We start from the raw sequence: 16,840 nt of genomic DNA, 5'->3' as shown, positions 1-16,840 counted from the left end.
ACGAGCACACTTATGTCGGATTCCTTTCCCAAATAGCTTCTAGCGAGTATGTTACTATGGCATCAAACAGACGACCCTAATATGTTGCAAAATAAAAGCCTAAAACAGAGCACTTTATTTGTTCTCCTAACGTGGTATTATCTAACTAATAATAGTGCATGACAGCGCTGGGATTCAACCATTTTATAAATTAGCTATACGATGTAAATAAACTACAAACTCAGCTGACATACAGGAGATGGCGTTTCATGAATGCCTGACATCTTATCCCTCAGTTATTTCCCCATTACATCCCGTCAATTCTCTTGCCCTAAGGACAGAATGCTTCAAACAAGAGGAGCATTTCAGGTGGGACATCGTGCTCACATCAGGCTCTACCAATAAGCTTCTACTAATGCCGACTGTGTGATTGACGTGCGCGCTATCCATTTGATCTGTAGTACAAAAGAACGCACAGGGGGGTCATGCTTTGACTGACATAAAGGCTGACCAATTATAGCCAAAGAAATCTCAGCTGCTGTCCAATTAGACTGAAGAACGGAATCTAGGGACGGTCATGTTTCGTAGCGGCTTTTGGGCGGTCCAGCTACTAGTTTAGTGTCTGAGTTTAGTGAATGTAGAAGCTAGGAGTGTGTGAGAAGTGGATCCGTGTTTTATGGTTTTTTTTATTCTTGAATTATCCATTAATATATACGAGTGGAAAGCGTCTATTTGGATTATTTCTTACATAGGACGACACGAACATGGGGTGGTGAACATGTGGGAGTGATTCTCGGTGGATTTAAAAAATATTTATTTATTTATTCTTTATTTTATTTTCCTTAGTGGACTCGTTTAAGTTACCGTGGGAAAGCCGCGGCACACGCTGGCCTGAAAGATGGACCAAGCGAATATTCTGAGGAAGTTCATTCAAGGGGTTCATGCCATGCGAACCGGGGACCAGAGAGGAGAGGATAACTTCGGCAGTGACTTCATGGTGAGAGCAGACAGCCTCACACTTGGCTGTTACAACCCATGTTCCCGGTTAGCCAGCAAGATAGCTAGCTTGAATAAGCACTGCAACATTGTTGACAGATTAACGTCAGCTAGCTGCGCGCCTGTACCTAGACTTGCTATCACATTTTATTTTCAAAGCATTTGGCCTGCTTTGTTTTCGTTTTCAGCTGATGCTTTTCATTTAGTGAGAGCGTTCCCTACTCTTTATCCTGGGAGGCGGGGGTGTGAAGAATACACGCTGCTTCTGCCTTCCACAGGCTCCCATTTCACTTCCACCAGGCTTTAGCGCGGCCTAACATTGTCTACTCAAAGCTTTAGGTGGCTAACGTTAGTTCTTCGCCCCAAAGCTAGCCTCGCATTTTGGCTAGCTTGCTGCCACATTGCGTGACGCGATCAACACCATAGTTATATTCCTGAGTGTTAGACAAGTTCCTTAACGTTTTGTTACAGCTAGCTAGCGTTACATCTTCACTGAAGACCGATAATCGATGTCTTGATTACGACAGGTCTAGTTGTAACCTCGCAAGCCAGCGAGGAGCTGTAAGCGACTAACAGGATAGCTGCATTCTTTTCCAGTCATGTTTGGCTCCATCCATAGCGCTAATATAGTGTTGTTCATAGCGGAGATTCTGGAGGGGGTATCAAATGACTGTTTTACAGATAGCTAACACTGGAAGCTGTTCTGGCAAACTAATGCACATATCGATACTTTGGGCTCACTGTGGTGGTGCAATATATCTACTGGGATAAATTAACGTTAGTCTAGTTAATAGAACATGAACAATCATATGTGGCGTAACGTTAATTCCAGTGGTTTAAAAATTAAACGAACGCATGTAAAAATTGATATTTTGTTATCAATGCAACTAGCATTGTTGTCTATTTGGCAGATCTTTAGCTTGTTAGCTATCTTTAGCTTGGTAGCTGTGTAAATAACAGAACTCGCTGTCAACATCGTTGCCCATTTAGCTAGTCTGCATTGCTTGATTCTGTGGAGAATACAAGAATAATATTGTGCAGAGGCTATAGTTTCACAAGATAGCTAAATGTCATAACGTTAGTTTTGCTGATGTTGCGATTAACGTATAGCTAAGTGACCGTTTTCTAGATAATAAGAACGGGATAACTAGCTAATTGAGTAGGCTGCTAGCTAGTTAACGGTTTCTACTTTTGTGATAACGATTTATTTCCGTGCAAAAACTAGGTGCAGTACTGCACCTAGTTTTTGCACGGAAATAAATCGTTTAATAAAAAATAAAAATTTAGCTATGAATAACCTATTTAAACAGGTTCTCTCTCAAGTCTTAGCTGTTTCGCTTTGTTTTGTCTCGTGATTTGTCTTAATTAGCTAACGCATGCAAGCTAGGCTAGCTACACTATCAACTATTTTGGAAATTATAACATTAAGTTAGTTTAGCCTGTCCGTGTACACACGACCGTTAAGATATACCTAGTCTAAAATTAACTGCTAGCTAGCTAGCAAACCGTTGTGGCTAGATCCATAACCAGCTAGTCTAGCTTTTTACATTAAGTTAACTTAGCTGACTTTGTGACAGCTCACATCGCCAATATTATCCTGCTCAGACAAACGACAGTTTCTTTGTTTACTGGTTCTACTTGCCCACATACACCCCTATACGTTAGCATTTTAAATCCGCCGGATGATTTATGATTCCTAAGTATAGGTAATGATGATTCCTTGGTGATGGCTAGCATTTAGTAGCTAGCTAGCTAGCCTAGTTGCCAGTGGGGATTGGGCAAATTTCTAGCGAGCGAGTTTGCGGATGTTGCGCAAGGAATTGGGGCGTTGGAGCCGCAGCGAGTTAGGATGTCGAACGGGAAGTGGGTTAGTTGAGGATTTTGGAAAGGGGCCACGTACAGCACTTACGGTTGTCCGAAATTGAACTCTATTTAAACAATGCTTGCATTTCCATGTAAATTAGTTTGCTGCCGAGGTAAGTTAGCTACGTATCCAGACAACACGTTTGAGCTAGCTAGAAATTCCCTTGCGAGCCATACACGCCTGGAATTGCTGAGCTTGCTGGTGAATTTCAGTTAGCAAGAATAGCGACATGAAGGCTGTATTTTGGTTTTCTCTTGCGCTGAGGTCATTAAGTTACAACATTTGTACGGTTTCAGATAATTATTCACTTTGATCTCGTGACCACTTGTATCCACTCCTGTAAACCCCACCTCCCCTCCCAAAGGACGACTTTGCCCCCCCCCCCCTCCTCCTCCAAAAAAAACGTGGCCTCAGGCACTCCGCAGCAGCAAACAGGATATTTCATTTTGGTTCCTCCTGAGTAGCTCCCGAGAAGAATCAGGAACAAAAACATATAATGGGCGCGTGTTTAATGCGTCTGCTGCATTCGAACGCTTCTTTCTGTCTTTGGATCGAGACCCTTCCCCCACCAACACTTATCACCACATGAGCCAGTGTTTCCTCACGTTAAAATAAAATCCAATAATACTGCTACGGGAATTGGAGGGCGCTTTTGACAGCTAAATGTCATCGAACAGCTTAAATACCAAGGGAGCAGCAATATTTGGAGGGTTCAGATCGATGTTGAGAATGGTTTCGGCTGTTGTATGTTTGCAGGGGTCAGAGATCACAGTCGGCCCTTTTAAATTGTGGCCCACCCCTCTCAGGAGAAAATGGCCTGGATCAGTAAACAAGAGCTACGTGACAAATAAATGAGAAAATAAATAAATGACTGCTTAAATATTTTGGATTTGGCCGGCTTTTTAATATCATAGGATCGCGTCTGCTCCCTTGAGCTGCCACATCCTCAGAGAAGTGGCCGTTGTGCATGCGTTTTTGATCCGTCTGGAGCGGAGAGGGCTGGACCTCAGAATTCTGCCCGTCTCTGGGAGGAGGGAAGGCGTTGATGAAGCAGATATCCCGGCAGTGACGGCATGCCACCCCAAGCCTCCTCCGGCCACAAGGGAGGAAACGAGAGAAGCTGCCCGCCCCATGAAGAAGGGCTTTGTTACGGCAGACATGTCGACAGAGCCGGGGCTGTTGTGCGCCGCTGTGCGTCGCCTTGCTCAAGCGCTGTGCTCAGTGCGCCCGCCTGACAATCCTCGCAGTTCAACTGCGTTTCCTTTTCATGGTGACAGCCCTGTCGGAGGGCTTCGAGCTTCGAGCTTCATGCAAGGGGTGTTGTGTCGATCGGCCAGGCATCCTGACCGATTTTTATTTGACACGTGGAAATCCTTTTTTTTTTAAATTTATTTATTTATTTTTTGCTTTAAGGTGCCATGGCTGAGCTAGATTGGAAAGGATTATACAGTTTTTGGGGTCTTAAGAACTTTTTATTTCACACTTCTTATCCCAAGACTGTGTACTTGTCTTCTGTTAAGGGGTGCCGTGGGTAATTTTCCAGGGCATAGGGTGGGCACTGGGAAAGGCACCTACCCTCAAAGCCAGAGTTCACACAATTGGACAGCCCCATTTGGAGGGGAATTCCACGATGATGTACTTCATTCTCATAGTCCATATAGAGATATATACCTTTTCTGCAGCCACCCACCCCAATCCTGCGAATAATGGAAACAGGCGGTCCTGCTGACATGGACTGGTTATTCCAAAATTGTTCCACAGCATTTCTCATTCATTGTTTTTTTTTTTTTTTCTTTTCTTTTTTTTTTTTTGGTCGACAGAAAAGGAGGCCAGTGAGATTGTTTGTAGAAAATCTCCTGTCTTTCTGGGAGCTATTGTAATGCTTTATTGTTATGTGTGCTGGTGCTGCAGTCTCACACAAGAAAATTTTATGGAGGATATGAATCACTTTTACTGCCCCTTCATCCTTCATCCCGAGATGGCTTTGAGTGAGGAGCCCTCCCAAACTGCCACACGGAGGGCTCTTTTAGGAACGGTGGTGCCTTTTCACACACAAACCGTTTCATAGCGCATTCGAACGAGTCACACCTAAAGCCAGTGGGCAGATTGGTTTTGAAATGACTCTGAAACGCGGCGTGCAGTTGAGCAACTAAAGCGCACTGCACTGGTGCCTGCTGTGCTATTTCGGGATGGGTGCGGCGGAGACCACAGAGGTGTTGCTGCTCTCCCCTCAGAATAACAGAGCACTGCTGGGAGTTCTGCTGGGAGTTCTGCTGGGAGTTCTGCTGGGAGCTCTGGCACTGTGTGTGGCCGTTCTGGTCCTCCTGGCTGGACTGCACGTGGAGGCTGACGGTTCAAACCCAAGATGGGGCAGTGCTGTAGTGCCCTTGAGCATCTGGGCGGCCTGTAGCGTAGGGGTTAAGGTACATGACTGGGACCCACGAGGTCGGTGGTTCTAATCCCGGTGTAGCCACAATAAGATCTGCACAGCCGTTGGGCCCTTGAGCAAGGCCCTTAACCCCACATTGCTCCAGGGGAGGATTGTCTCCTGCTTAGTCTAATCAACTGTACGTCGCTCTGAGTAAGAGCGTCTGCCAAATGCCAATAATGTAATAATGTAATACTTAACCTTAAGGTGGATGGTATATTTATTTAAAAAAAGTGTTTTTTAGTTGTAGGTCTGTGGAATGGATGAGGCTGTCTACTAAGCCTGCACTATTAAGATAAGATAAGATGGATGTACTTTATCGAACCCCGTGGAGGAATTTGTCCTCTGCATTTGACCCATCCTGGTTACATCAGAGCAGTGGGCAGCCACTGTGCAGCACCCTGGGACCAACGTCAGGTCAGTGCCTTGGTCATGGGCAATGGCAGGAATATACTAATAATCTGTAATATTAATAATCGAATAAAGTAGCGCAGCATGGGTGTCATGTTTAGGCCATACATCGAGAAGAAGTCTTGCGTTGGTCTCAACCTCCCTTCTCATCACTGAGAGATCCGTTACGCGAATGCTTTTTTTAGGCTTATTTTTTAAAAACAGAACTACGTTCTCACCAACTTGCTGACTTGCGTGTGAGCACTGCCCTTTTGAAGCTGTCAAAACTGAATATCCTTCTTTATGAAATTCTGGCTGCCCCTTTTATATTGCTGTCTCTGTTCAGTAGCCTAATGGGACTCCACTTGGCTCAACCGCTATATGAATCCTACATTACCCAGATTCCCCTTTTCCCATACTGGTTGTTGGTTGTGGTGTGGACTGGGGAGACACAGATAATCGCAGACAAAATGGGCTCTGTGTCATGTGTCAGAGAGGCTGAGAAACCTCATTTCCCATAAGCCAATTTCCGCATTCCTGTCTGCTCCTCGTGGCTGCTTACCTGCACGGTTGCATGGGAAGCTGAGTACATGTGCAATGTCACGGAGCTAATCAGCTGGTGGAGATGTGGTGGAGGGCGCCTGGCTGACTCCCTGTCTGGACCTCTACGTGTTGGGGAGAAGCTGCAAATGTAGGGAACTCGTTGTGCCTGTGTGTTGTAGCGTATCGTACAGGTAATGCAGCGTGTGGCTCAGCCTCTCCTCTTCGGTAACGGGTCCTGCAATGCTGTTCTGTCTCAGGGCGCGTTTTGTTTCTGTGGTCGATGTGTGTTCCTCCAGAAATGACAGTGAGAGAAGTGGCTGTTCCCGTTTCCCTGCTGGGGAGGGCCGGTGGAGGGTGGGGCTGGTCTTGCCAGTCTTCCACCATCCCTCGCTCGGTCCCGCCAACGTCCCCTCTCCTGCTGTGTGTACCGTGCTGTATAACGCCGTCAAACATACTGTCTCCACCAACGGTTCGCCCACTCAGACCACTCCGTACGCCCACCTTCTGATATATGTGTGTGTGTGTGTGTGTGTGTGTGTGCACAGGCATGTCTGTTTATGTGCGTGTACTTGTGTATGTCTCTGCATGCATTCATGTCTGCCTGTGTATGTCTGCATGCATTTGTGTGTGTGTATATAATTGTGTGCCTGTGCGCGTGTACTTGTGTATGTCTCTGGATGCATTCTTGTCTGCCTGTGTATGTCTGCATGCATTTCTGTGTGTGTGTGTCCATATCTGTATGTTTGCATTCATTTGTGTGTGTGTGTGTGTGTGTGTGTGTGTGTGTGTGTGTGTGTGTGTGTGTGTAATTGTGTGCCTGTGCGTGTACCTCTGTATGTCTGCATGCTTTTGTGCGTGCGTGCGTGCGCGCGCTGCCTCCGGTTCTGCAGTGGGGAGCGTGCGCACAGTGCGGAATGTCCCGGAATGGGTGCGATCGCACTGTCAGGCACTGACTGATGGGGGGGAAACTAGGCCGTGCCGTTGTCAGGTTGGGCCGCGATGGTTGGTTATGAAAGATGAAAATGAAAATGGATGTTAAAAGAAGAAGGAGAAAAAAAGAGAGAAATCCTGGGAGCGTGTGCTGTGTAAATGTGGTTATTGTGGTTTGTGCTCTCCGCTCTGAGAGAGGCCATTGAGATGATCTTGGGTTACTTAGTCGGTGGCTTTAGCTGAGTACGTGTACACTGGGGTGTGAGGGCTCTGTGCTGGGACTGGGCTCACGGTGAGCTGCTGCACGTCAGAAGCCTACACACACACACACACACACACACACACTGTTTGGGTCTTTGCGTGCCTGCGTGTGGGAGTGAGTGCACATGCTGCTTGCAGTGACTCACAGACAGCTGCTCTGATGAGGGACACTCCAGGGGGTCTACAATCCCAGCATCCTTCACCAGTCTGTCAGCTGGTCTGCGAAGCATGGCTGCTCTGCACCCCACAGTTAGTCTATGGTACGTAAGAGATGAACTCCTGGATGCACGCAGTTAGTCTCTGGTACGTGAGATTAACTCCTGGATGCACACAGTTAGTCTCTGGTACGTGAGATTAACTCCTGGATGCACACAGTTAGTCTCTGGTACGTGAGATTAACTCCTGGATGCACGCAGTTAGTCTATGGTACGTGAGAGTAACTCCTGGATGAACACAGTTAGTCTCCGGTACGTGAGATGAACTCCTGGATGAACACAGTTAGTCTCCGGTACGTGACCGATGAACTGCTGGATGCTCGGCACGGATCAGTCTGAGCTACGCAGGTTTCCCTTGATGTGGTAGCGGCCCTGTTTGAGCGCACGGAGGCTGCAGGCCCTGGGCCCGGTGGTGCTGCTCGGGGGTGCAGAGGAACTGAGCGTGGGTGGGAGTGAGAAACGTGAGGTTAGCCATACTGTTTCCACTGCAGTACGAAGCCACTCCTGTGTGTGTCTGTGATGTGTGGTGTGTGATGTGTGATGTGTGATGTACTTCAGTTTTGGGGGGTGCGGGGGTGACGGGATTAAAGGAGGGGGCCTGTAAGGTTGATGCAGCGGTCAGTGTCTCTGTTATTACTCATGTATATTTTTAGGTTATTTCTGCCTTTATTTGGCAGAAGCCCTCGCCCTCGGGAGGCTACGCTGCTGTTGTGGTGAGGAGCACGTAGCGTGCGTCATGAGATCGAGGGAGCACGTTTAATTTATTTGTTTGAGTTCAGGGGCACATTAATGACATTTATAAATCAGGGGCCAGAGTCAGACAGGGAGGCCTGTCTTTGGACGAAAACCAATGCGACACTGAAACGTTAGAGCTGGCTTGTATGCACACAGTGCTTCTGAAACCGGTCATTACATGTAACAAATTAAGTTACCTTATGGCATATGTGCTCACTCTGTAGCCTAGCCTAGTGGTGCCCGAATAAAAACACACCTTGTATTTGTGATTGGTCCTAATTGTGTTTAATGAGAGTCAGTTATTTATTTTCAGAATCGTGTTTGTTGTTAGGAATCCTCTTGTTATTGCTGAGCAGTTGAGAGGGAGTGCAGAGGTGTGCCGTCCGATGACATCACTGTAATGTGGGAACCGTAGGCCTATATTTATTTTTAAGTAGCCATGGGACGTTATTTGTCCAGTACCTGGGTTCAGTTTAATCCGTGATATTACATGCTGTATGTTGTGATAGGCCCGGGTCTGGGTTAGCGTTGGCCTTGGTGTTTTTCACTTTATGAGAAACAGGGCACTGTTTCTAGTTTAATCTATTCTTGCATCTTCTAATGGGACTTGAGAATCATTTTAATGTGCTGTTATAGGGTTTAAATTCCTGTTTTAGGACATCCTATTTGTAAATAACGCAACTAATTATTTTTGTTTTAAATATCACGTCTGTCTGTAGCTGTGTGTGTGTCCGGCTGTGTGAGCATCATTTTAAAGAGCATCATTTGAAATTCCAGTTTTAGGACATCCTATTTGTAAACAACTTTTTATTTTTGTTTAAAATATCATGCCTGTGTGTGTGTGTGTGTGTGTGTGTGTGTGTGTGTGTGTGTGTGTGTGTGTGCGCGTGCGCGTGCGCGTGCGCGTGTGCGTGCGCGTGCGCGTGCGTGTGTGTGTGGTGTGTGCGCGTAGTTGAACAGGCTGTCTTCAGAAGGCTCTTTTCAATAAGCGCCAGGGCTGCAGCTCGTACCGAGGCACCTGAGCGGCCCGCGTGAGGAAAGCGTGGTCGGTGTGACCGTGCGCCGGCTGGAGATGAGGAGTCCCGCGGCAGCAGCGCTCGCTGGGGTAACGCTGCGTTTCGGAGGCCGGGGGCGGCCCGCGGTGCCGAGCGTCAGTCATTCACACGGCCGACTGTTCCCCCGTCGAGCCCGGCCCGCGCTGCTTACCGCCGAGACCCGCTACCGTGACGACGGGGTCTCAGAACCGTGGCCCGGGACTCGCGTAGTCCTTACGCCCTTCACCCCTGGTTAAAAAAAAAATATATTTCTGTTTTTATTATCATTATCATCATTATTATTATTATTGTTTTATGAAGCATTTGACTCCAATGGATGGATGTCATGTTGCTGATGAACAGCTGTTATGTATATTATTTTATCATCTACAGAAACGTGTCTTCAGTAACTGGAATGCTATACTGTCCGATGCCTATGGGCCTGGTCTGACCAGCTCAGTTCTCTTGCATGCCTTTTTTTAATTAAATTTTTTTTTTTTTAAATTTAGTAAGCATGTGCCTCCAAATTTTGGAAGTTTGATTTCATGTGGCTAATGAATAGCCTTTCTGTATATTATTTTTGCCTACACACATGCTTGTTTTCAGTACAGTAGCTTGAATGCAGTTTTTTGACCTTGAGCTGAGAGGAATTTTGTGCTTTGAGTGATTTGGCGTTTGTCTGAGGCCTTTGTGTTGGTGGGGAGTTTAAGGTAATGACAGCTGACCCAGTAAAGCAGAACATTCCCAGAGCCAGTTCCCAACTCCCGCTGATAATTATAACGCACAGGAAGTGATGTCAGGGGAAGAATGCCTCTGAACAACAGAGAATGACTGGTTGTGTGTGTGTGTGTGTGTGTGTGTGTGTGTGTGTGTGTGTGTGTGTGTGCGCGCGCGCCTGTGTGTCTATGTGTGCCTGTGTCCCTGTGTCTATGTGTGCCTGTGTCTATGTGTGCCTGTGTCCCTGTGTCTATGTGTGCCTGTGTATGTGTGGTGTGGGGTTATGTTGTGTTTGTGTGCCTGTGTATGTGTGGTGTGGGGTTATGTTGTCTTTGTGTGCCTGTGTGTGTCTCCCTGTGTGTGTATGTGTGGTGTGGGGTTATGTTGTCTTTGTGTGCCTGTGTGTCTCCCTGTGTGTGTATGTGTGGTGTGGGGTTATGTTGTCTTTGTGTGCCTGTGCCTGTGTGTGTGTGGGAGGGGGGAGGGCGTACAGTGCGTCTGTGTGTAAATCCTGTTGTTGACTCGGAGGAGGGGGGCAGATGCTGGCAGAGTGCGGGATGTCTGTCCGCCCCCCGGCAGCGGGGCGAGATGAGGGGGATTATGGGATGTATGGCTCAGGCCCACATCTGCTTTCCCTCAGCGCCTGCGAGCAGCCGGTCTCAGAGAGAGGAGCCCTCTCATTTCCCGCCGCTCCGCGTCTCGCTCGCTCGCGGCTCTGCGTAAATGAGCGCTAACGCCGCCTCCTGCTAATTAGTGCCGCGCAGCGCCGCGGAGAGGCCGGCTCGGCCCCGGTTCCCGGGCCCCGCTGTCAGCCGGGGGGCCCACGGGCTTCCTCCCCCCCCCCGTCTCGGCCCACATCCCTTACCGGGCTTTGCGAACGAGGCCGGACGTGAGCGGAAAAAACTCGGATTCGCAGTGCGGCTGAAGGGCCGTCTGGTCTGCGCTGGTCTGCGCTGGTCTGGTCTGCGCTGGTCTAGTCTGTGCTGGTCTGGTCTGCGCTGGTCTGGTCTGCGCTGGTCTGGTCTGCGCTGGTCTGGTCTGCGCTGGTCTGGTCTGCGCTGGTCTGCATTGTGTAGCATTTGTCTGTGACTGACTCGTGATTCAAATAAGCGTTCAGATTTTAGCGAAGTTCACGCATTGCCAAGTGAACATGCTGTTGTTTTGTGAGGAACGGTTCACACCTGCATTTATTTGTACATTTGTACAAAGATGCATGCAGACTGACCCCCCCGGGCCTTGATGCTTCCGTCTGGGATCCAGCCGGATGTCTCTCTCCTTGGGTCGGTGGAGAAAGCCAGCCCCTGAAAAATGGTTAATCCCAGGAACGCCGCCGGCAGCGGATGCTGGTTTATGGCTCTCCTTTCGTGAGTGCCTGCAGTGCGCTGTCTGCCAGTGGGAGAGAGCGGGAGCCTTTACTGCAGTCTCTCCCCTGTGTATGGCTCCGGCCCTGTTTTTGGGGGAGACAGAAGACGCTGCAGGGGTTGGGGACAGGGGGAGAGCGTGACTCAGGAGAACACACACCAGCCACACTCTTTAGTAGAGGTCATGTTCACGTGTGCGTGCGCGTGCGTGCGCGTGCGTGTCCTGTTTCCGCATAGGGGACAACCTGTTACCAAACGAGAAACGAGAGGCCTTGACAGAGAAGCATCTTTTAATATGCACAGTATATGATGGCAGTGTTTCTGACGGCACCATCATGCTGTGCCCTTCACTCCTGAAAGGGCATGGTGCTCCTGAACTGTAACCACTCCTTCATATACTACTCACGCACACTGGCTCTCTCACACTGGCTCTGTCACTCTCTCTCTCACACCCACACCCACACCCTGTCTCACACACACACCCTGCTCCCCCTGTGTAGGGCAGAGACACGGAGCCAGTGGACTGGATGGCGGTGGTTTTTACCCGCTCCCCCCTCCTCCCTCCTGACTCCCCTTCCTGTGTTGGGCGAGCCCAGTCACCCAGCCGGGGGCGGAGGGCCGCTCTGCTGTCCGTTACGTCTCTCCCCCGCCTCGCACGCTGTCATTTTCACAGCACTCTTTGTTTTTACCCGCCTATGTTTATCCCCTCCGCCAAGGCAGCAGCCCTGGATGAGCGGCCTGCCCCGGCTGCTGGTCTCTGCTGGTCTCCGCGGGGCTGCTGGTCTCTGCTGGTCTCCGCGGGGCTGCTGGTCTCTGCTGGTCTCCGCGGGGCTGCTCTCCCTGTCCTCTCATGCCGAGCCGTGTTTTTTTTTTTCTTTCTTATTTTTAGCTTTGGTTTTCCTGCCAGGAGCTGCCTTTTCACATGGTGGTCCTCCCAAATGTGTGTGTTGTTCACACTCGCACACTTGCATGCATGTTCTCACACATTCACACGCACGCTAGAGTGTCTTCCTGTATTAGTATAGTCGGGCTCAACTTTGCCGTTGAACTTGATGTGACCGTATTATTAACGTATTCATGTGGTTATGAATATAATGTGGCAGTATTATTCGTTTAACTGTGGTTCTGAACGACGTAGCAGTATTGTTAGTGTTTAACTGCATAAACTTCTAAGCTTTCTAAGTCTCCTGAGGGCTGAGACTGGCTCTCGATCTCACCCCTGGGTGCTGCTTGATGCCTGATTCTCAGTGTGCTGCTGGCGTGTGTGTAGAAGGTGTGTGGTGTGAGGTGTGAGGTGTGTGTGTGAGGGAATGCTGAGAGGGGCCAAGAATTGAGTGCATCTTACACCAGTGTGTGTGTGTTTTATGTGTATGCAGTGTGTGTGTATGTATAACGTGTGTGTTCAGCGTTGAAGTACTTACTTCCTGTCGGTCATAATTTTTTTTGAAAAAGGAGCGCAGTCGGTCGACTCTCCTTTTGTGTTTTTCATATCGAATTTTTATTCCGTCAGAGAGGAGGCAGTCTAAGTGATAGAGACGGTGGTGCAGGGGGGGTTGGTTGTTAATGGCTCAGTACAGACTGCACCCCTCCTCTCCCCTGCGTGTTAAATCTGCGGCTGCAGCCGGCTGCGTGGGGCCCTGTGTGACAGAAGGCCTGTGTGGCCTGTGGTCTCGCCTGGGGAACGGGCGCGTGACGCCGTCACAATCAGCCTCTGTGCACGGCCCCCTGCCCCCCGCAGGTGTTTCCTGTGGCCCCCCCCCCCCTCCTTCCCAGGCGGCCCTGCCAGGTACGAGGGCCACAGACGGGCCTTTGTGTCTGCGGAGTGCGGGCAGGCCGAGACCGCACCGCCGCCACCTTCCTGTGGCTAAAAACAACCTGCGGTCCGTTTCCTCACGCCCCAAACGCCCGCTCTCCCCCACTCCCAGCTGCTCGGCTCAGACCTGGCCCGGCCCGCCTAGCTTCTTTCAGGTGCTGCTGTTCTGCCCAATTCTGCGGCCCTCCTCCGCCTTCAACATCGATTTCCCGCGTTCCCCGGCTCCCCGGCTCCCAGTGCTCCGATCGCTGAATCTCACTTCCTTTGTTTATTTTCGCCTGGACCCCTGAAGCGCAGTGTGGAATTTGGCGTCTGTGCCGGTAATGACTCACTGCAATAAGATTTGTGCGGCTTCACTCTTTTACCATGAAAGTAGTCTCAGAGAAGTATCAGTGATCTTGTTCTTTCATGATAAAGGCGAGGAACGTTTTTTGTTTGTTCATAATTTATAAAACGTACATACTGTATGTTTTGAAATGTTCAGTAACTGGTCGCGGTGTCCGTAATGGACAGGGGCTCTCGTGGTTCGGCTGGCTGGGCTGAGCCCTGCTCTGAATGTGGGCAGTGATTCACGCCGCTGTTACTTCCTGATGTTGACTCTGAAGGGTGGGCCTCCCCCCGTCCCCCCAGCGGGGCGGGGGAGGAGCCGAGCGGTGCCTGTCGTGGAGGGGCGTTGCCATGGGTACAGTTAACAGAGATGGCGGGCAGAGCAGAGGGCTTCTTCCTTCCTGTCTGTCCGCCGCTGAGAGGAGGACCGGCCCCAGGGCGGGAGCAGGGAGCTGCTGGGCTCACGCGGAGGTGGCCGGGGGCTGTTCGTAGTGAAGCCACGCCGTGGGCTGCCAGCTCTCTCACGGCACCCGGCCCTCACACTGGAAGCGGAGGGAGCCGGTAATTTGGGGCTTCTCGCTACCCCAATGCTGAGACCATCCGGGGGGGGGGGGGGGGGGGAGCAGCACCCACCTGTCCTGTGGCCAGCCACCCCAGCGTGGCGCTGATGTACAGATGGAACGTGGCGTGGCCGTGGCTCCATCTGTTTGGGCTCCCAGCTGCCGGTAACTCCGGACGCAGTTAAGATCTGTTTATCTTCGCTCGGGCCCTGTCCAGCAGGGCTGCTCCAGCGCCTGCATATTCCCACCTGCCCGGCCCTAGCCCCCCCCGCAGGCCTGCTTGGGCCTCCGCTGCAGAGACACCAGGCATTGGTACAGGTGTGTGTCCCCCCCCGTCTGTGTGTTTAAGAGCATGTGCAGTTTGGGGGCCCTGAACAGAGAGAGTATGTGTGGATCCAGGGATCCTCCAGCCGTTTTCTCAACCGCGCTCGCACTGGAAACGGTGGCTTACGTTAGCCGGGCTCTGCGCAAACATTTCGTATGTTATGCTATCTCACGTGTCTCAGGTGAAGAAGTTAGGAGCACACCAATGCACCCAATTGGTAGATGTGCTCCTAAATCATCTTACTAATTGCCTGGCATCCAGCACAATTCAGGAGCGAATGCTGCAAAAATGGAACAATGTGGAGCCCTGATTAGTGATTTTTTGGTGGGGTGGTGGGATTGGTCAAAGACGCCTGTGTAGTGATAAACATGAAGTTGGAGAAGACTTTGCGATCAAGCGGTTAAATGTAAGAGGTGGCAGGAGCAGAAATCGTTTTCGCCCTGTAGTGTGGAGATGAGTCAGTCTGTTGTGTAAGAGTTGTCAGAGGGGCGCCAGCACCTCTAGGCCTGTCCTGATGTGGGCCAACAAGTGCACGCCGCAGGGCATTCAAACGTGCGATGGCAACATCGCGCGCTGTTGCAAAATGTCCAGTGGCACTTTGCGGAACATGGTGCTTAAAGCCTCTTGCCAAATCCTCCCCTTCCAGGCTGGATTTGAGCTGACTCATGCGGTGATGGTATGCAGCGAGATGCCCCCACTCCGGCCCACGCGCACCCAGGGCACGCAGACTGTGGGGGGGGGGGGGGGGGAGGGGGGATTGTAGCGCTGTGGGGCTCACAGGCTAGTGGTGGGGAATGTCTGTCAGAACCCTAATGGGGCTGGCCACCGAGACTACAGATCCTTTAACCGTGTGTGTGTGTGTGTGAGAGAGAGAGTGTGTGTGTGTGTGTGTGGGTGTGTGTGTGTGTGTGTGTGTGTGTGTGTGTGTGTGTGTGTGTGTGAGAGAGAGAGTGTGTGTGAGAGTGTGTGTGAGAGTGTGTGTGAGAGTGTGTGTGAGAGTGTGTGTGAGAGTGTGTGAGAGTGTGTGAGAGTGTGTGAGAGTGTGTGAGAGAGTGTGTGAGAGAGTGTGTGAGAGAGTGTGTGAGAGAGTGTGTGAGAGAGTGTGTGAGAGAGTGTGTGAGAGAGTGTGTGAGAGAGTGTGTGAGAGAGTGTGTGAGAGAGAGTGTGAGAGAGAGTGTGTGAGAGAGTGTGTGAGAGAGTGTGTGAGAGAGTGTGTGAGAGAGTGTGTGTGAGAGTGTGTGTGAGAGTGTGAGTGTGTGTGAGAGAGAGAGTGTGTGTGTGTGTGTGAGAGAGTGAAAGTGTGTGTGAGAGAGTGAGAGAGTGAGAGAGTGAGAGAGTGAGAGAGTGAGAGAGTGAGAGAGTGAGAGAGAGAGTGTGTGAGAGTGTGTGAGAGTGTGAGAGAGTGTCTCTCTCCTGTGCTGGTGTCCTGTCCCCACATGTTCTCCTCTGCTCTGACAGTAGCCGCTCCTCCTCCAGATGTGTGTCTGCAGGGTATTCCCACAGTGCACTTCACACATTAGCGTGTGGCAGCACTCAAGCAGAACAACACAGACGCTCTTCACTTTGAAACTACTCTGGTTTATTTCAGACTTCCAGCGCCCGTACACCATTGCACAATACTGTTCATAGAACTTCCATAGCCAGAACTATCGGGAACCTCGGAAGTTCCCTGATGTGTTTCTGTTTCTGTTTCTGCCAAACTTTGGAGAACCACAACGATGAGGTTTCCCCCTCCTCACTGTAAAGTGCTTTGTGTAGGGGAAAAAGCGCTATATTAAATGCCAGTAATCGATCTATTTCGAGAAATTCTCGCACAAATCTGCATCACTTTATAAAATTACTTCCTGACACAAGCTTGGTGTATAAATTCACGGGAAGTTTGCAGTTGACCAACTGCTGATGTGCAGGACTGCTGGCTCCACCCTATAGTTCGGTTTGGTACCCCCGTGGAGGAGCAGGGGACTGTAGTTCTGAGACGTGTACACGGCACGCCTCCGACACGAGAAACGCATCCACAAACCGATGATCTCGGTTTCATTGTGAGCTGATAGATCACGAGGATGCTAAAATACTGTTGTGTTCACTCTCCTCCACCACCACCAAGTAGGGAATGAGAGAATGGTAGGAATGTGCACGCCCAGTAATAGGTGTACACACACACACACACACATTCGCGCACACACACGTGCTGCAGTGACCTACATTAACTACTGCTATGGGGTTAGTGTTGTTGCTGAACTCAGTCAGTCATTGGTTCCTCTGGGGTGGGTGTACCTGGTAATTAAACAATGTGGAATTAATTTCTTGTCTCATGCCAAGAATGAGTCATCTTTGCTTTGTCTTTTTTTTAAATTTAGGCAGA

General features: G+C 50.0%; 1 protein-coding gene across 9 annotated transcripts in view; it reads left to right on the top strand.

The window, feature by feature from the left end:
- Nucleotides 1-592: 592 nt before the first annotated feature.
- The window catches only part of ptpn12 (protein tyrosine phosphatase non-receptor type 12), a 52,455-nt gene continuing 36,207 nt past the window's right edge, over nt 593-16,840 (top strand). For all 9 annotated transcript variants that reach the window (XM_061251501.1, XM_061251509.1, XM_061251508.1 and 6 more), the window contains exon 1: nt 593-976. In XM_061251501.1, the coding sequence (XP_061107485.1) occupies nt 878-976 (99 nt within the window). In that variant the 5' untranslated portion in view covers nt 593-877. The remainder of the gene's footprint in view (nt 977-16,840) is intronic.

The sequence above is a fragment of the Conger conger genome, chromosome 8, assembly GCF_963514075.1.
Source record: "Conger conger chromosome 8, fConCon1.1, whole genome shotgun sequence".
Classification (NCBI taxonomy): Eukaryota; Metazoa; Chordata; class Actinopteri; order Anguilliformes; family Congridae; genus Conger; species Conger conger.
The sequence above is the reverse complement of the archived record's forward strand: the minus strand, read 5'-3'. Positions and strand labels throughout refer to the sequence as shown.